The sequence below is a fragment of the Ascidiella aspersa genome, chromosome 5, assembly GCF_963924565.1.
Source record: "Ascidiella aspersa chromosome 5, kaAscAspe10.2, whole genome shotgun sequence".
Lineage (NCBI taxonomy): Eukaryota > Metazoa > Chordata > Ascidiacea > Phlebobranchia > Ascidiidae > Ascidiella > Ascidiella aspersa.
The window spans coordinates 26,565,246-26,586,145 of NC_139451.1; the positions used below are offsets into that span (position 1 = coordinate 26,565,246).

At 40.5% G+C, this 20,900-nt stretch overlaps 1 protein-coding gene across 1 annotated transcript in view; it reads left to right on the forward strand.

Annotated features, from left to right (window-relative positions):
• LOC146145675 (uncharacterized) overlaps positions 1-20,900 on the forward strand; it is a 60,905-nt gene that overhangs the window by 22,288 nt on the left and 17,717 nt on the right. Inside the window, exons 8-11 of the mRNA XM_083390648.1 lie at positions 9,563-10,098; positions 11,364-11,427; positions 12,072-12,144; positions 12,566-12,609. Of these exons, the coding sequence (XP_083246774.1) occupies positions 9,563-10,098; positions 11,364-11,427; positions 12,072-12,144; positions 12,566-12,609 (717 nt within the window). The remainder of the gene's footprint in view (positions 1-9,562; positions 10,099-11,363; positions 11,428-12,071; positions 12,145-12,565; positions 12,610-20,900) is intronic.

The window sequence follows — 20,900 nt, forward strand, 5'->3', positions numbered from 1 at the left end:
CTGCAATATCAAAGTAAAGAACAAGGTTTCCCCAAAATCCCGTGCACTCCCGGCTATGGTCGCACCGTTTTGTCCTATCCGTTTCTTTTGGGGTTGGGTGACATATGGCATCACCTTCCGGCAGCATTTTGCGCTGTGTTTACGCACTTTCGCGAACCTTCTACCTTTTGCTCACCTCATGCGTAAGGTAGCGCGCGTCATTTCCGCCCGAGCCCTTTTGCCAAACCGAAAGTTTCATCGAAATTCGGTTCCTGCGCTTTGGAGCAAGTGTTTCGCCTTTTTCTTTACAATTGTGCAAGCGGCTCACTTTTATTTTACTGCCTACGTGACTTTTCACAGGCGAAGTGCCCTTCAGACCGCCTTTAATATATTTTTATATTTTGGGTACACTAGGCACGGATATGTAATTTAGCTAGATAATAATGTATTGTAAACCCAAAAAAGGTCAAGTAGATCGACATTATCTGTGATTAACGTTTCGGTACGAACTTGTATCCTCTTCAGTTTGTATGTTGCATATTAACCGCGTTTGCCCTATAGGTTATTCTGCTTTATTGCAGTGCGACATTGTTCGTAAATGGCGAATCGAAATTATGCAAGAAGGTAATCTTCTTCACACGGAAAGTGGCACATTTCACCTTTGCAAGACTCAGCACGGTAACTGGCCGAGGTGCAATTAAATCGCTAGCTTTTAAGTGACATATAATGCAAGTGAACTCACGAAGATCGGCGCCCTTTCGAAAGAGCGCGAATATATCCTTGACATGTTTCGACCTGACGCTGCTGGCACAACCTCGAGAGTTTAGGACGCTTCGAAGTTCCAGGAAAACGCGGCATCGAAACACCCTTGACTACCAGCGTCCGCGTTCAGGCTCCAGCAATTTGTTTTCGTTTGTGCAAAGTCATGTTGCCCATTTTGACCGGATGCCAGTCTCGTTTATTTTATCTCTCGGTTCGTGGTATTTTCCAAGCGGCAGAGAACACCTTAAACGGGCGACATTTAACGAACTCTATATTTAATGCGTGGCGTTGCAATCCCTTTTACTAAGAAAACAAAAATGCGAAAAACTTGCCACTTGAGTTCCCTGGAAAGCGGTGTCAGTTTTAGTGCAGCAAGGTCACGGTTTAATTCCTTTTGCCGACAGCAAACATTCCAAATCCTGTCTTCCAGCCTTTCCCTGAAAACGAGGGAATCTCAAACGACAATGAGCATTAACGGTAGTTCGTGCCAAGGCAAATGTGCACGCCAAATTCCCCACACAACACAGGATGTGTAGATGCATGTTTGACGTGCGCCTGCGTACATAAGTTTTCGCGAATCCCTCAATAAATCACACCTTGCGTTTTGACACAAGCTTCCTGTCAGACCAGCCACTATTACGTAAACCGAAATTGGAGTCATTAAAGGGGATTTGGCAAATCGGTAATGGCTTTTTCCCTTAAAACCGCTTTACGCAGGCTGCAATTAGGCTGTACGCTTATCTGTGAACCAAAAAAGGCCTAAACTTTTTCAAACTGAACTTTGTACCTTGTAGATTAAAATGTTTTAAAGTTACACGTAAACTCGTAAAGGGCCTTTCTATATTTCACTGCAGCACGATTTCGTTTTTTTTCAGTAAATTTGGGCTAAATGGCAAAATTGATCAAATGGCCCAGGTAAGTACCTCCCTAGTAGAACACGGCCCGGACCTTTGTAATGTTAAAAAATCCAATAAATAAATCCAATAAATACCAAAAACTGAAAAACCGACAGATTCTCCCAGGAGCTGACTAACAGAATAAGTCGCCTTGTGGTTCCGATCCATGTGGTGTGCTCACTATTTTAAAATATTTAACCAAATTGACCGAACCTGGAAACAAATTGTGTACTATAGTATATTGACCTACTAAATATAGTTGATTAGCCCTGGCAACAACACACATGCAAGATAAGGTCAAAATTCAAACATAGAAAGTCGTTCAATGAGCAGACAATCTGCTTTGGTTTATCAACTGGGGCGTGTGTTTCATTGCCTGCGGTGCCCGTTCAACGTGGCATCACATCACCGGCAAGTCGCATCACAGTCACGCAAAAGCCCGGTGACTGTTGCAGTTGCATAACACGTCGTCGGCTAAGGTGCGTGCGTTGACGAAATTTAGCTGGAAGCTGAGTTATACTAGCACCTCGCGCGAGGCGACATTGGCGTGGAACTTATCATCAAAGTTGACGTATGTCAGAGAGTTTCGCTAAACCAGGGGGCTTGGTTGCATTTGGTAAGGCTTTGGGTTAATTTTGTGATAGCAACTTCAACGAAATATGGCAAATACACGATTCGAAGGGTTGTGTAGATTGGCGTAATAAATGCGTGTTTGTGTATTGGGGACGTTAGGACCCCACATATCGTACAATACAAAGTCGAAAGGTTTAAAGTAGCCTTTAGTAAACTGTTATGTGTGGGTTGCAAGGCACCAAATCACAACAATTTAACAAAGGGTACCAAGGATGAACAATTATTTTATTACGCTTTTTATTTACGCTTTTTACTTCACATCCGAAAAACATTTAAAAATAACCCAATACAGTGAATTAAACTTTGAGGGTATACAAAGCATCTCAAATACATAATATATATACATTTATGTATCATAATTAGTATCATATGAAATTAACTACTAAATGATAAGTACGTATCGAAACGTCTTTATCAAGAATATGTCAATTTACTCGAATTTTTACCTTCAAGATTCATTATCAATCTAAATTAAAAAAACTTGTAACAAAAAATAATTACCAAATATTTAGAACCCAACGGGTGGAAAGGTCTTACTTTGACTTGATTAAATGCAAAGTTAATTGCACGGTGTACGGCTGGTTTGACTTTTTCAGCACTTCCGAAAATGATTAAGGATGGGCAGCGGGAAATTCAATTTCCGACATCTCCTGTTGCCCAATTACAACAAGACGCACTCCCAAGCATAAAGGATGTGCGTGTTTAACAAGGGAGAATTGTACGTTTGACACAAGCAACTTTTAAAGGGGCCTCGTACCCGATATTTGTGGTGGGCAGATTTACATTAAAATTTGGATTTTTCAATCATTGTGAAACCTTCGGCAGGCTTCGGGACCTCCATACAACCTGTAAATACTACTTTTTTTAAATGAAATACTAATGTTAGATTTTGTTTTCGTTTTAGCCCAGACTGCGTTTTTAAATTTTTAGGTTTGATTTGCAAATAGTGATAGGCAAGGTAAAATCATTAGGTGGCTACCAATGTTGGTTTAAATACTGGCTCTGATACGAAATAACGAAAAGTGTCAATAGCTTTTGTGTTAAACACTGCTTTTCCTTTCTGTTAGAGCAGGGGTTCTTAACCAGGGCTGCGTGTACCCCTTGGTGGTACGAAGCAGCAAACCAGGGGGTATGACATGCAGTGTGAAACTATGCGCTATTTAGGCATACTTGTGAAGAATGCGTAATTTACGAGAAGCGACAACAAAAAAGCCATTAGTAAATTGACTGATTGTTGGTGTGCTGTAAATATTGTTAAACTTACAAAGACTGTTTTAATGCATGCATTCAACACGTAAGTTATAAATACATTTAATTTCTATTATTACAACTGTATGTACCTCCGTCGACCAATGTAGACAGGGAGTGCGAGAAAATTTCACAAAAAAAAAGAGTACAAGCGCTAAAAGGTTAAGAAACACTGTGTTCGAGTACAGACCGCAAATCATTGAGGTTCATTGACTGCTATACCTTTAGTATACATCCCCGGGCTAAGAATCCCTGTCCTAGAAGGTATAGCGTGAAGTCCACAGGTCAGATAAAGCTGACTGCCACAACCTTGGACATGTAGGACGATCGACCGTAAACCATTGTGTATTGGTAGAACAAAAACGTGTTCTTTAAGGTTTGGGGGACCCACAGTTCAATGGTGTTGTAAAGGATGAACGACTGCTGTAAATTGTAAATGTAAAACGCAATCTACGGGACGGAAAAGACTACCTAATGTATTAGGACTTTGTGTATGTCTCCAATGACCATTAGTCTTGATCCTTCGTCAGCAGTTGGATCAATTATTGGTCGTCAGCTAAATAATGTGGTAAAGCTAAACATTTGCTGTAAAATGGGAATGTAAAACGGGACGGGAAAGACGACCGATAGTATAAGGCCATTGTGCATTAGGGAGGACGAAAAAACGCGTTCGATTGTGAAGCTTGTGGACGCATTGGGCGCGAGGAAACTGCCCGGCTTCAAAAAGGTATTGTTCGGCGACACACCAATCAGCCGTTTCCCGACACTCCTGTGATTTTCCTGCTAGCCTGGGCGGTTAGACCGAAAAATAAGCGCCGAAACGAGCGCGCGGGCACAACCAGTGAGAAATGCGGCAATAGTCGAGGGATGCCGTACTTGGACGAGAGCTAGAGCGCAGCGGTGGGACGGAAAAGTTCGGAAAAAAACAAACTATTCATGAAGCCTGGAACGGGCACGCATTTGACGAAACACTAAAATAGCCTTGTTTCTCTGCCCTGTGGCAATTTCGTACTCCGGAAGAGCCGCTTTTGTAATAAAGGATTGGCATAAATATGTAGAGCGTTTTATGGCGATTTGTGAAGGAAATAAATTAGATGTGGACGCACTCAAGTTTAATACCACGAAGTCAAGGATTAGAACATACTTTTCTAAACTGTTATTTTAACGTATTTTATTAAAACCTTTAACCACTTCCTCCTTCAAAATTGGACATGAAAAACTATATAAGACATGTCGATGGCAAGTTTACCGAAATGCAAGATAACCGTTCAAATCGCATAGATGTCAGGATGAGAAAATATGGCACAGTTTTGCGCGAGAGTATTTAAGTTAAAATAGAACGATCGTTGAGAAATAGAAATTTTTTGAAGTGCTTTGTCGTGACATCTGCTTTAAAGTTATCTAAAAGTTTTTTTTTTTCGAACTTATAAAACGCGGAGACAGCTGTGAAGGTAAAACCAGGCGTTTTCTGACGGGTCGCATTGTTAGTAGTTAACCGCCAATAAGAAGCTTGACAGTGCAACTGCACAGGCACCATATCGTTCCATACGTTGGCTGAAAGGTGACAATAAAAATGACGTGATTGACAGTTCAATGCGGCACAAAGCAATGGGCCTGGAAAAAGAAACGCCGGCATGCGACAAAACAATGACAACACAGTCACTTTGAAGCAGTACTGTCAAAAACATATCGCTGAGGAATAAAGTATCGTATCGCTAACTTGAACCAGAGGAATCAGCGTTTTAAACGTGTGCTAGTTTGCAATTGCTTTAAGTTCGCTTTTAGTTTGCGAATTGGGCGATGTGAGACTATTTCGTGAAAAGGTGTTTTTGTAGCAGAGATGAATCCTTTGTAATAGTTTATTTATGTCTTGTGGTTCGCAGTTACCTGTGTCGCTGTAGGAAAAAAAGAATTTCAAACGTTGAACGCACGTGAAAGTACTAAGTGCTGTTTGTTGTATAAAATTAGACGATTTAAATTGCTTACCATAAATAAACATTTACTCAACCGCATTTTAGCGAAATAGCCTTCGTCAAATCTGAAAAACTATTTTCTGCAAGGAGCGCTTTCTGCAAGACGTAGGATTCTCGGAATATATATGATTGTCCAACGCCTTATTAACATGATCGATAAGCGAAATTGGCTGAGATATTTAGGCCCTAATTATATCTAGGATATATAGGTCGTACTTAAGTAATACGTGCTGTGAAAGTCGTCCAGGCTTTAATTTAACTCGTGCCCGAGCGCTTTTTAAAATAGGCCGTACCTTTTAATTTTGGTGGTGCGTCTAGTAAGGCTTGAGAATATGCTCAATGACTTATTTTGGTGTCATAAAATTTTATGCGCCTAATTAAATTCAAAGGTCAGAGTTTGCTAACTTGGCGTTTAAAATAGACGCAGTTTCGTGTTTCCCCAGCTATATTAAAGCATTTTTTAAAAAAGAATTTTAAAACACGCGTGAATTGACGCAGGACTTACCTAACATTTTAGTTTAATTTTTTTTGCAAAACTCTTACAAAAATCAACCATAAACTTTCTTGTTAATACTTGGAAGCATTTCTTTTGATGACATAAAACTTAGTTCATAGTTCTGTTTTGTTTAAATTTAGACAGTTATATACCGCAATTGAATGTTGGGTGTGAAATAATATACAGCCGAACGACGGTCCAATAAAACTCGCTTCGTTTAGCAAAGCTATGGCTTTACACGAACAACGAATTATTATTTGGAAACCGCGAACTTCTAGTTTGAACTTTTATGAGTTCAATCTAAGTACAAAGGTCTTTTCGGGAAAACTACGGCGCAATGTAGTGAAAGGTTTCTCTTTTATGGTTTTCGATGGACTCTGCGTCGTAAAACCATCGCGGAAGTTCCGTTATGTCCGTATACTTTTACCCATCACCTTCATAGCAAGATCGCGTGCTGAAGCGGCCGAAACGATCGTTATAGGTCGCCACCAAAAAAGGACTGATCGACTCTTGTCACGAGCCTTTTTATTGACCCTCTGTGGTGACGTGTGTGGTATCTATATACCGAGGCGCGGTTTGGGGCAAATTCGATCCAAATGTCACAATGAGTATGTTTGTTTTCTATCAAGTGATGTGTAGGGTTCAAAGGTGGAAAACCTTATTTTTTGGGCGTAGAACGAATATCAAAGCCCATGTAAAGATGAGTAGCACTTTGTGGGCGTTTCAAATAACTCTTTATTATTTTCAACAGCAATGAATGGGCTTTACACTTTATTGTAACCCTAACGAGAACCTCCTTCCAATATGCCGCAAATTTTGTTTCGCAATTCTTCTGGATGTGGTTCGAGATCGGGTACCCGCGACAAATAACACTGGCCTTAGTTTGCCAAACTTAGTAATTTTTTATAAATTCCTGGGTTTCATTTCTTGTTAAATCCGTTGAAACTAACAATGTTTTCTTTATGCGAAAAAATATCTCAAATCTCAAATGTAGTATGCGATTCGTGATCAAATTGCACCAAAATTGCATGTGCATCTGTTTAGAGAGGTAGTTCGAAGGGGTTTGTAAGGAGGTTTAATGGAGGTCGAGCAAAGTAGATTTTATTGGCTTTGTACAATAAGCATTTTGAATTAAAGCAATGGCTTGACATCACATTCTTAAGTAATTAAAGTACCATGATATCTTAATTATTATGCTTGTTTTGAAATTAATGAGGACCTTTCATTATTTGAAGGAAACTTCATTTTTTATTACTAGTCAACTCAAACAAGTCTGGAAAGCATTGCTCGAAAGCATTTATTTTCCTAATAGTTGTAAATGAACCCTCGGATGGTAAAACTTGCATTGCGTTTGCAAATTCGGCAGAAACCAAATGAATTAAATACATAATTTTGTAGCTTTCGACTTGGGCCTTGATGGTGCAAATCGGTTCAACAGCAACGTTGCAATAAGCGCACGAGCTGCAAAACTTTGCCACGACTTCTCGGAAAAAACAACAAGGGCTGACGTGGCAACGCAATGGCCAGTGATAACGTTCGCCATAAACCAATATCACGATCACGTGTACTCATGATTGTAATGACTTAAGTCAATGGCTGGAAGTGAGCGCAGTTTTTAGGTCAACCTTTAATAAATGGCTTCTTCTTTATTCATTTAGTTTGTTCAAACTTCTCTGATTTAACTTGGTCTTTTCTCTTTCGAAATTACTTAAAACTAGATATTTTGGACAAATTGATTTGCCTTAACTAGAGTAAATTAAACATGAAAATTTAGTTGACTTGACGTCACAAATGCAAATGGTGTGACCTTGACTTTAGTGTTTCATTATATATATATATTAGATAAAATCAATTAAATCCTTGTGCCCTTAATCCTTGTACGTCAAACATTTTTCCTAGATGATGCTTTTTCGTTATTTTGCAAATATAATTTGACTGGGACTTACGCCATTTCAAAACGACTTGTCCACAACAATGCTGGTAGAGCAGGCAAGGTTAGCGTAACAAGTATCGCTCAACACTTTTCTATGCATCTCAACCACCTCTTATTTTCAAGGACACAATCGGGTCCAATCGCCGAAACCTAACGCTCAAGGATATGTCGGAATAACTGATAATATATGATTTACCGGACCGTTCCGGTTACCTCTCACCACTGGGTAAAACTGAATATTGTGACTGTTTAGAAAAGGGGTTGGGCACCTATGCAAACCAGTATCAGGAAAGTGCCAATAATACTTTCTATCGGCTCCGCTATTATCAACATCTAACCTACACCAACAAAATTTGCCAAAAAGGGCAGCAGTGACTTTTACCGCTTAAAAAACTTTGGCCAAATAACTTTGAGCGTTCAATTGAAACTATTTTTTGATCATACCAAAAATCTATCGGCTCCGCTATTATCAACATCTAACCTACACAAAAATAAAATTGCCAAAAAGGGCAGCAGTGACTTTTACCGCTTAAAAAACTTTGGCCAAATAACTTTGAGCGTTCAATTTGAACCATTTTTTGATCATACCAAATTTGGCTCCGCTCTTATCAACATCTAAGCTACACCAACAGAAAATTGCCAAAAGAGCGGCAGCAGTGGGCACTCGACCACACCGCGCGTAATTTTCAAGCTGCATGCGAGTAACCTGACGCTCCGTCACCTTTAACCGAGCTCTGCTTAAGCAGGGCTTACACCGAGCGGTTCATCAAACCGACGGTGGTCGTGCGTCGTTCGCGCCTTCGCTTCTATTCCATTGAAATGCTGCCTGTCGCCAGGAAACCCACTGTTGGGTCGGCCGTTCAGGTGTAGAGTTACTCGGTCGGCGACGACATGCATCTACCATTGTATCGCGTGTACGAAATGCCAGGGCCTTTGCATAGATGACATGCCAATTCCCGCCACCCGGCCCTATACTGTTAGCTTTATTGAAGGCACAGCCTTTGTATATCGCGAGTCTCCCGGGCGAGCATATGGCACAGAATCATTGGATTCGCTATAAGAATCAGAAGGTTTTAGGTAGACGAATGCTAACGAAATCAAAAAATGACGTGATAAATTCAAATTTAAGAGGACATTTTCGGAAGGAAAAGCGTTCCAAATATATAACTGTAAAAGCTAAGGTAGTGTTTCTCAAAAGCTTAGTTTATAGCTAAGGTAGGGTTGCTCAAAAGCGTATTATATAGCAAGGCTGTGATTCTCTTTGATTGCGGCGCACTAACAAAATCACGCCGATCTGCTATAATTTTCATTTGAAATATAGCCTTCCAACACAGCAAGGCAATAATCTTTCAGTAATCTAATAAATAGCGTTAATTTAGTCTGGTGCGCTTGTCCACTTGATTATTTTTTAGGTTATTCCGAATAATCTCTCGAATTACACTGGTGTGCCGCGGCATTCAGTTTGAGAATCATTTACCTAAGTTGGAGTGATTGTAAGAATATACATGAGTTAGAAATGAGGTGTTGAAGTGCGTAAATATTCTAATGGATTAGACATAACTCTAGCAAGGTGCTCAAATCGCCGAGTAATGTATATAGATACCCTTGACGTGCTAAACTAACAATTGCTCTTTTCTAACAGGGCTAGCAACGAACAGAACGAAATGAACGAGCAGCAACTGAACTTTAAGAAAACGATGGAGACGATAGCTTCCAGCACAGTTGCACCGGTGACGAAGGAGCACATATGGCGACCGGACACCACCTGGTGCAGCAACTACAGCAACGGGGCAAATAGCAAAAACGACGACGAAAGTTCGAGAAGAGATGGGCGAACGCACAACGAAGGCAAGAGCAGGCTCGAAATCGAATTCATCACCAGCAAGGTAGAGGATCTGCTGGCAGCGGCTGTGAGCACAGGACGTGGCGGCGGCCAGGCCCTGCAGTTACCTGGGCTGTGGAGCGGCGGACACGCGAGCTCCAATTACTATAGGGCTGCATCCGGGGAGCCAAAGGGAACAGCGGCCCCGTCAACATCCATTACACTTTCCACGAAGCGACCTCACGGCAGCAGCGCTGGCAATATTATGAGCGCGGCCGGCATAGGTAACAGTAAGAACGGAGATAGCAAGCAAGGTGCGTTCGCCAACGGACAGCTCCAGTTTATGAACCGCGAAGGTGAGTCGTGTGCCTGTTGTTATCTGTGGATGCTGAGTTTTTGTTCATGATTTCTACAATAGTTGGTTATGTTTTTTTGTAACTTTAATTTCCGCTTTGTGTTTTTATCACCATCATTAAAAGGTCGGCTTTTAGTAGGGTGTTCGACGTGCGCAATTAGAACGCAAACTCTTAGTTGTAAAGGTGGAATAGCATACGGTGAATTAAAAACAATACGTCATATGATCACATGATTGAAAACTGAATTAAAACACATGGGAAGTAAGGTTGGCATTCCACAAGTTGGCTTGTTTCAACCAGCACTGGTGAAATTTTTACACTCCCTTTTCAAATGTTATGTTTTTAAAGTCAGTTGGCAATTTAGTAATGTGCAACGAACACGGATAAAATTTTGAAAACGGATAAAATGTTGCAGTTACATTTTAATATAATAACACATGTTTGACATCAATTTATTAATATGCATATGGAATCTGGCTAAAATGACGTCAAACTTTGTTATTATACTAAAATGTAACAGCAACATTTTTTATTCGATTTCAACATTTTATCCCTATTGGTAGCACAATGTCAAATTGCCACATGACTTGGAAAAACTCTAAATTTAAAAAGGAAGTTAAAACATTTCGCCAGGGCTGGTTTTACGAGTCAACTTGTCTATTGCCAACCTTACTTTCCATATGTTTTAATTCATTTTATATCGGGTGATCATAGCACGTATTTTTTTAAACCAATGCTGTTCTGTTGAGGAACGTAGAAGGGTTAAATTCAATGGGAGGGTTATGTTTTGGGCGTTTATTATACATAGGGGCGAGGGCCACATAAGCACTGGTGCGAATTAACAATTATTAAAAAAAGTTATTAGGCATTTGTTGCTTAACGTTCGATTTGTTTACATGCATAAAAACAACACTTTTCGACAAAAATAGCGATCGTGCCAACAAGCTGTTTCTACTGGTGTTTGAGCTGCCTTTTCAAACAATCCACGCCGGCGTCTTCTTTTATGCAAAGAAATACGTACATTTTGCAACAACTGAAACTAGCGGCATACAGCAAAAACTAAAGGGCAGAAATGGCGACTTGTAAACTGTTTAATACTAATTAAAATTCAACAACTGAAGTGTTTATCAACTTAAAAATAATTAGGATTATTGACCAGTTTTCAAGTTGCGATTTACGTCCTATGAGTTTTGTTTAATGCCACCTAGTCTTTTTGCGGCTATATTGCTTCAAAAAGATTTAAACAATAAAAACTTAATGTTTAGGGCTAAGCAGCCGCCCGAAGCTTGAAGTGATGAATGAACTGAACAAAGAGAATCGACGAATCGGGTAGGGAAAATATATATCACGTTATTTAAACTGTTGCCACCAGGTATAATATTAATCAAACAATAGCTCGTCTGAAAACGGTGGAAGAGAAATGTAATTACCAAAGGAGATATTTTTGATTAATATATATCAGGTGTCCTTTCGGCTGTTGTGATAAACGACAGAATGAGGAAGTTACACACGTTTATCTGTACTGAATAGTTAATATCATTTTTATTAACACTGCAAAGGTATCTAATATATGTTATTTATGTTTGGTTTAAAAACTGATTTTTTAAATTTAAAATAACATCGGTATGAAAAATCACAATTGTTCTTGACATTTTTGTACAATTTCCTAAAGTTATAGATAGATTCGAGTAACAACCTCAACCATAAGATTGAAACAACTTAATTGAATGATAAAACGAAAACAAAAATAACCATATTTTCTCCGATTGTTACACCCATAAAGGCATGAACTATTGACAAAACATCTAAAAACAGAGAAATATGCCGATTTTATTAAAAGGTATGGCTTTGTTATTGAATGTAAAAATATTAAAAACAAAGACAAAATCTAATAGATGTCGAATTTAAATATTTATCTTTGACATTTACAATAACACCTAATCTTAATACCCCACTAATACGTTTCGATGCAGAAAAATTCCCAGTCCTGAAAAGAATGATCTGGAAGCTGTGACGCGGGACATGTCCCTCCTACGACCGACATATGTAAGTGGATGAAGCGTTTAAGCTACCAACTTTATATTAGGGAAGGTGCTTTGCAGCCATTACGCACGCAAATCGCGTATATTAATTAAACAATTTCAATAAAATCTTTAAATCTGTTATATTCGATAAAATCATTCTTCATCGAATATAATGGCTTTATTATTTTATTGAAACACTAAAAAAACGTGTATTGTGTTTCAAGTTGATTAAATAAATTGTCAGGTTGGTAAGATTGTTAGGAATATTTCTTTTTTGATAGACGGAGATTTAAACTTACTGTGCAAAATTTATCTGGAATTTGATAAGGGGCGACTCACTCTTTCGTGTTTAACTTCTGCCCTTTTTTTTTTATCTTTTTTATTTTAATGGCACATCTAACGGCCGTTTAGTTACATTCTTGTTTACTAAATCATGTTTTCAGGAAACGACTTTTTCTCCTGTGATGGACTTGAAAGTCAAATCCGGGTGAGTTAATACAAAATGTAAACAAAATTGTTCAAGCTAATTAACCAGTAACTTCTAACTGATTTTGGCATAGTTTCCTCCAAAAAAAAATAGTTCATTTATCCTGCACAATAAAGTATTAAAGTGTTATTTATTATACCGCATTGAGCGGCATGAAGTAAGTTATTGTTCTTTAAAACATGTCGATATTTATTTGAAAAACATGCGAACATCACAAGTAAGTAAGTAATGTTTATTTTATGTTCACGCCGTGAAAAAACTACAAAGAATAAGCATAGAATAAATGTATACGCGATATTTCCGAAGCAGCGACAAAAAAATATATATATTCTAAAAATTAAAAAAATTAGTTTTTCGTAAAGCAAATCGAAAAACAGTGTGGATATTAAACAACTGTGGTCTGTGTCAACTTCAACCCTAAACGTGACCATGAGTACTGATCGGTTCAACTTTCATCAGCATAATCAATTACAATATAGCGACAAAGGGGGGAAAATAAACCACCCCGTCCGTGTGTTGGCAATTCCGGCCTCTGGCAAGAAACAAACTAGAATGCGCAGCGTAATCAAGTCATTAGATTGTTTGCTCATGTTATCAGCGATATGTCAAGCAACGTGGTGTCTTAAAGCAAAGCTATGCGCGGCGTCAGCAAGGTTCAAACTTGCATGCCCCGCTTTGCATGACTTCGGGTCAGACAAGGCCTTGGAAACTTGAAATACAGCCATCGGCTGATTTGAATGACCGACGACTTATGCGAACCGGACAGTCTAGACTCGAGAAGGCTAATTTTGCTTATCATGACACGTGCGTAAGGTAGACTGCTTGAGAAAGCATATTTTATATAGGTCTATAGATGCCCTGTCGTGACAGAAATGTGATACATTGACGTGCCGTGACACAGATTTGTAAATACCTTCTTGTTGTAAACACTTTTAGTTGCATAAAATGCAAATCAACTCTTAAAAAAACTGTTACTATTATAAATCGCACTGCTTTTATCCGTACTTGCAACAAGGTTTTATGCTCAAGGTCTACACTATTAAAAGCTAAATAAGTATGGACAATATAGCCGCAAATACGTATATTGTTAAAACCTTATAGGCACTTTGGGCTTTTTGGGATAAAATACAGAAATCGGTCGACAAATATTGACCTGTCTCTATTTTTTGAGTTTCTATTTGGCTTTAACAACAATTTGAAGATTGTCCATATGATTTGAGAACCTAAACATTTAAATTAATCTTTATTAGTTCGACTTGGGTATTCCCAATATTCATCATTTTCTTTAATTGTCTATAAAAATTGACCCAAAAGTAGTACAGGCTCATTAATGCCATTTAAGTGTTTAAAAAGTAGTCCAAAGCCAAAGCGGGCGCTACCATTGCCGCTATTCACTCAAGCCCCACTTTCCCTGTTTATGGCAGTCGCGGTGATCCCTTTACAAAAAACAACATAAAGCCCGTGGCGCGGGTCAGGTCAAGGCAGAACAACAGGGGCAAGCAGAATATATATATCTTTGCCTTTGTTACGTCGCGTACTTGCCGGGCGATCGGTGACGCGGCTCCTTTGTGAGAGCGGCGGTGTAAATACCGTTGTCGGATCGTTTCTGGGCTAGCGCGGCGGGGCATCGGGCTCTGGGGCGTTCGGCGACGGCCATAAATCGACGGGAGGCCCGCAGAGCGATCCGCAATTAGCCGTGGAGCGAATCGCGGCGATATGGGAACGCACTGCGCTTCCGTATCACGATTCGTTTCGCTCTTCGGCGTCCCCTCAATACCTTTCTGCTGCTGCGATGGTAAGGCGGACGTAGCGGATCGGGCAAGGTGGATCAGCCAATTGTGAGGTACATTGTCTCGCTTTCGGACGACTAACCCCTGCTTGCGCGCTATAGGCATCGATATGCACGATTCCCAAGCTAATCGGCTTGGGAAATTCCGTGCGGCGTTGTGTTGTTTTCTGTACTGGAAACTGCAACGGGATTAGGCTCGTTAGCCGGCGTTTATCCGCTAACGCCCGTGCTTACGCGGCGATTTGCGGATTTGCTCAGTGAGACTTGTACCACCCTCCCCCTAACCCGACGCCCCCCACCCGGGTGTTTGTCCGCTTTTCACCGACGCATCGAAATTCCGACCGACTTGTGTCGTCATATGTGCGAAGTGGCCTCTAGGAATTTGTCAGCCTAATGAATTGGTGTGAACCTGTCGCACCCTCGGCAATAGCAGCTAACTAGAAGCCGTTTCTCAATAACGAAGGAAAACAAATTGTAAAAGCGTTAGAAATTTTTCAACATTTTTCTCTTTTATCTGAAGTGTCGATATCGGTGTAAAAAGCTAAAATAAAAAAATAAACAACAAAACTTGAAATTAAAAAATAGCGTTTACTATAAAACCGTTTTCACTAATAAAACAACGTTTTGCAAACTCGGGAATTTATTTTAACTGGCAATCGCAGTGGTCGAGCTACAATCCTTCCCTGAAATATCGTCAATTTTAGATCCTAACAAAACGTTCAATAAAAATAAATAAAACTACCGCTTTCAAGTGCATCGCGCGGTAAAACGATAAACAACGCGACCTGAAGCATTTTAAGCGCTGCATACATTTGCGGGATCACTTCTGTTTAGCGAGGAAAATCGTGTGATTACCCGCGTTGCAAGACTGCTGTCACCAGTTTCCTGGCCAAGGCCAAAGCGGCGGCACCTTTACGGCCTAACAAGCCACGACAGGCGTAGGTTTCTGTCGACGGACGAATTGTCATGCGATTTCGCGTCCATTTGCATTCACCTAATGAAATTGCCCATACGCGTGACGTTACCGCTCTGAAGAGACACGTGTTTGTGGTGATGTTTGAATTCGCCCGATAGGTTTGGCATTCGTATTAATGCCGAAGGAACTATTTACGGTTCTGTGATATGTCACAAGATTGAGAATACGACTTTCGTGGTGTAACTTTCTCATCGCTGAGCGGTGTAAGTAATTCAAGGCAAATCAAGATACCCTTCAGAAAATATTTGCACAATGTAGCGGTTAAAAAACGTCGCAACACACAATATACATCTTGAAAAACACGATCTAACGTAAATCGAAAAACACGAATAAAACTAAAACTGTTTTAGCCTAGTAAGAATACCAAAGCCCACACAGCAGTAGTTTTTATTTTGAACGTTTCGAATACATCTTTATTCATTTTTTTCAATTTTAGCCTAGTGATTTCCAACAAAATCCAAGTTACAACGCCTGGTCAAACACCTAACTGCGGATTTGCTATTAAGTTACGCAAACGATATAAACGGCCTATAGCTCTGTGGGCATAAAACGGTTACGGCCTTCATTTGGCCCGACCAGGTAAATCGGCTATTGTGGCCAAACCATAAACCGTCCAAAGCCTTCCGGTCCTTGGCCTTTGGCCTTGCGGCCCAGTTTCAGGTAGACATGGCGTCTCGAGCGCACAGGCGGTCAGCCATTTTCCAAACGCCCTGGCGGCGTCTCGTGCGTACCTGGCTGTCTCGCCGCCATTTACCTGTATCGAGATTTAACTTTCCCCGTCGTCGCGATGTTTTTGTTCGCATGCGACAAATCACACTAAATCTGTTACACTACTCATTTTTACATCACACTAAATCATTTTAAACTCATGTTTTTAAATCACACTATTTTTTTAGGAAAATGTTATTGTTTTGTATAAAAGCCATTTCACGGGCATACTAAAGTTTATTGAATTTTGCTTCTTATTTAAAAAAAATCTTGGCGTGAATAAAAAATATAAAGAGTTTTTTACGCGTAAAGGAAATAAATGTTTTTATTTTATATTTAGAAAAACATATCTTATCCTGAAGTAATTTTGCGTGTTAAGCAGAAATTGTAACAAATAGTATTTCGCCGAAGAGGTAAAGTGTACAGGCATATTCTAAAATCTAAACAATCGAGTATTTTTAACTTACCATTTACTAAAATGGCACAGTTACATCAATTTACCGTAACTTTCGAATTGGTTCTATTAAAAATTGATCTCTCGGTTCATAGGTAATTATCAACCACGGAATAGATAAGTGTATAGTTGTATGTCAAACATGAAGTATTATTTGGGGCACTTTCAAATTAACGCACTACTGAGCAATGTGTTACTCTGGCGGAGACTTTTATTGATTTGTGAGTGAAATCGATTAACTTTAAAGAAACGACAACAGAGCTATATGTGGAGCAAAATTCACGTCAATTGAACGCATAAAAACATGGACATTATCTTTCACGACATAATAACTCCCAATCGTTTTACCCAATTCACGCATTAGAGCTTAAACCCTAATTGGGATAACAGCAATGCCAAAAATATCGCTTTCCACATGCCTAGGTCTCCATATGAGCATTGCACGCACATTTTCCCAAGCTCAACGACATTGAATTGGTAAAGAAGAACATAGCGCCTCTAAACCAATGCACAAACCAGCGATATCCTGCTACCACGTGGTATACAGGAGGTGCAGGCTGAACGGCCTTCCATATGCTCTGGCCTCCTATACCGTAGCCTTTTTGTTTTTCACTACACAACGCGGCGCTTAACGGATGCAAAACGCTTCGTGGAACGTTTGGATTTCGTCCCGCCGCTCGCTCCATTGTCTATCGCGGCACCGATTTTCCGCCCGGCCCGCGTACCCAGCGTGGCCATTGTGCCCGAACATCCCCTAATGGGTCAGGGGGGTCACGGTGCGTTTCGGGCGCATGAGAAAATCATATTTTTCCAGTCGCGCGCGCAACACAAAAAAAAACTCGAAACGAAACGGTTTCGCGACGCCTATTCAATCAAGGCATGAGAGCGGTGCGGCGAAATTACCGTGATCTGGCCATTTTACGCTCGGCGAGCCTTCTCTGTGGCTGTTTCTGTGGCGTTTTTTTATTAGGCGACCCCGCCGCCGACCTTGACACATGTTCGTGTCAGGGATGAGTGATAACGGGTCAAAGAAATGTCCCACCCCGCGTCTTAACGTTTCGTCGCATTAGCGGTAATAGGTAGATCTGTGCCCTGGGCTCCGAACTGATTCGCTCTCGATTTAAACGCGTGGCTGCGGCGACGGATTTGTTCTGTCTGTTTTGAGCGCTCCCCGACAGCGTTTTTGAAGTATTACAGCGATTTTTACGCGTGGATACGTTAATGCGGCCTTCGCTTTTCCACATTAGGCCTTTTTGCCTGCGAGTTCACATAAATTTACGTCCCGCCAACGAAGGCAACATGTTTCCAGCCCGGCGTATTGACTTCGCCTTCAAAACGCCTTACTGCGTTTGACGAATTCGAAATGACTGCAATTTAATTACAGAAAATAACCACTTTTGTTTCAAAACGTATGGTTTGTGACCAGTTTGCCACTAAAACATTTTTACATTGATTGAAAGCATGTTTTAGTGAGCGCAAATATTTTAAACATGACTGGACAGAGTCACAAATGAACTACAATTTTAAAATTAGTACCATTAAGAGAAACCTATTTCATTTAATTTACAACGATTCATTTTGATTTGCGTCTCCAATGTTTATATACTTTGCGACGAATCTGAATGTAAGTGCGAGAGATGAATTTTTTATTGCACAACTGAATGAACTAGGATGGCTGCATTTCTACACCTTAAACACAACAGCGATCGTGGTCAACACTGTATCTAAACGCATGCTACCAAATGTATAGCATACGGGTCTTATAGTTACTACAGCCGGTTATTCACGTGCCGTGGAAGCCAGTTATCGAAGGCTGTTCGTTTTGCCGATAAGCGCGTACGGTAAACGTCAAATACACGTGCTCAGCCGTCACGTTTCTCCATAAGCAGCGATATAGCAAAAAGCGACGTCAGTGCTATTAGCACCCGTATGCAATGTGGCTTGTTTATGCTGACGCGTATGACATGGACGAGAATTCGACGCAACTGACGGGAAATCAAAGTTTAAGAACTAATTGCGGCCTGTTACGTAATCACCACGCGCAATCGAGTAATTTTGTTGCAACTTTTCGAAACGGCACCTATATTTTTGCGCGTACACTGACGTACAACTAACTGTTGGTCCGCATTTAAACCCGCTTTCAGTCATTAAGTTGCACATTAGGTGTCCACAAAATAGCATTAACGCATTGGTACACCGAAAAGCAATTGCGGAGTCACCCAAACTGTCGATCAGTGATGCAAGTCTTTCATTAATACGAATTACGTTAAAATCGCATAACCAGACTAAACGGGCCGTTTTCGCTGCACACTTTTTACACGAACATTTGAAATACAAAAATAATGATCTACATCATTTGTGTGACACGGCCATATGGATCAGGTCACACATCATCGTCTATTCCGCGTCTGTTGCACCTGCTCCGGTTAATTCACAATAGCGAATCGTTGTTAAAGGACACCAGTTAACATTCGGCCTATTCCCGCGCCCGTTCACTTTCATTACGCTTGCAGCGGTTGGTTTTTTCCACGCAGTCAGCAGGTTAAGCAAATTTGCTGTCCCAGCGTCGACCCCAGGCCGCGGCATTTGTGAGCGGGTACCGACTGAGGTCCCCCGGGTTGCTGTGAACCTGATTCGGGCTCGCTTTCAGTGCGTTTTAACCCACATACGCCCGCTGCGTATTGTTACTGTAGGCCGGCAGGGCGGCGGCTGTCTGTACATCCGGACTGACTGGATAGATGATAGTTTGCGAAAATGTTTTTCGGCGTGTGTGACGAATGGATGGATGTCACGCTGGCAAGCGAGCGTGCAGCTGGAAAATGGGCGCGCGCGTTTTTGCCTGTCCTAGATTTTACACCGAGGTGCCTTTTGCGGTTTAGCGAAAACCGAACTTTTTAGGGATGTAGAAATGTGAAATATGCTTGACACATTATAGATATCGTTTGTAGCTTACATCCTCAATTCAACATAGCAAAAAAGACATATTCCTAGATAATGAATTGCAAAGCCAAAAAGGTAGAGTAGGTCGACATCATCTTGATAATTAAGACGTTTCGATTCGAACTTGTACCATCTTCAGTTAATGATACAACTTCGTATCGAAACGTCTTAATCAAAATGCTGTCGATCTACACGACCTTTTTTGTTGAAATTTATTTTCAACCTATATTACAGATTCGTGCATTGTGTACCCAGAAATATTCATCGTTTTTCAAAAAATTGTAGCGTTGCCTTTTCGACTGGGAGAGTTATATAATCGAGAGTTGTAGCGGTACATCGCCTGCTTGTACAGATGCACTATGCAGGTCATACTAGCAAAAAATGTCGTAAGGGAAATTTTTGTATAAACTTGATGTTTTTATGAATAATATTAATCGAGTCTCTTTCCATATATGTTGATGCAAACGTGTATCGCCATTACTATGGTGTATATTGGCTGTATAGATTCGCGCCACTTTAAATTGTAGAAGTCACGACAGAACTTTATCGCTCGGAATTTTGTGCGATTGTGGAATGGCAAGAAAATAGTAAAAAAATAGCAAGGAATTTGAATTGTGCAAAAGTTTTAACCATCGCATTCTTTGCAATTCACAAACACAAAGTCACTTTGTTGTTTTTGATTATTTTACGATAAAGTGCCTCAAAAAATCTTTTTTGCACACCAGCAGTAGTAAATTTCATACCCGGTCGGTCGTACAACGAATTTCCACATCAGCGAATATTTACATTCGGGTTTACTTGAAATTCTTTACAACGTGCTAAGATTCGGTTGAGCCAATCAGAAATTGCCAACCACGAAATCCATTTTTTTTTTAATTTTTTTAAAAGCGAAAAGTTTCGGGCTTTCTTACAGTTTTTTGATAACGAAAGATTCCTCGACTGACACGAGTTACAACCCAGAGTATATATGCATTACGTTTGTTATTACGATTAGACGAACCAAGGCGACACGTCGTCCAGCCGGGCTGCCGCCACAATGCCGTGGCCGGACCGCCCGCTGTTCAGGGGGGCATTTTTTCGGCGGCCGATTTTTTCCTCTCCCCGCCGTTCGCTAGTTTATCTTTCGAAGGCGACCAGAAGCAGTTTCACAGTTGAACCACATCGGCAACGGTGCGCGCGTGTTCTAACAGTGTGGTGCGAAAGGTGAAAGCATCACGGGTCAGGTCAGGACAGTTCGACGTGTGACGAAAAGCCAGCGTTTTGTGTTGCTTGGACCAAGTCGGTTGATTGCGCTTTCGGTTAAATGAAAGATGGGTTAATAATGAGTTCGGCAGTAGGCTTTGTTGTTTGTTAAAGTCACACAAACCAGTTAAAATATCGCAATTTTATTTGTAAGAGTTTTTGAGCTTCACCAAAGTTGAATA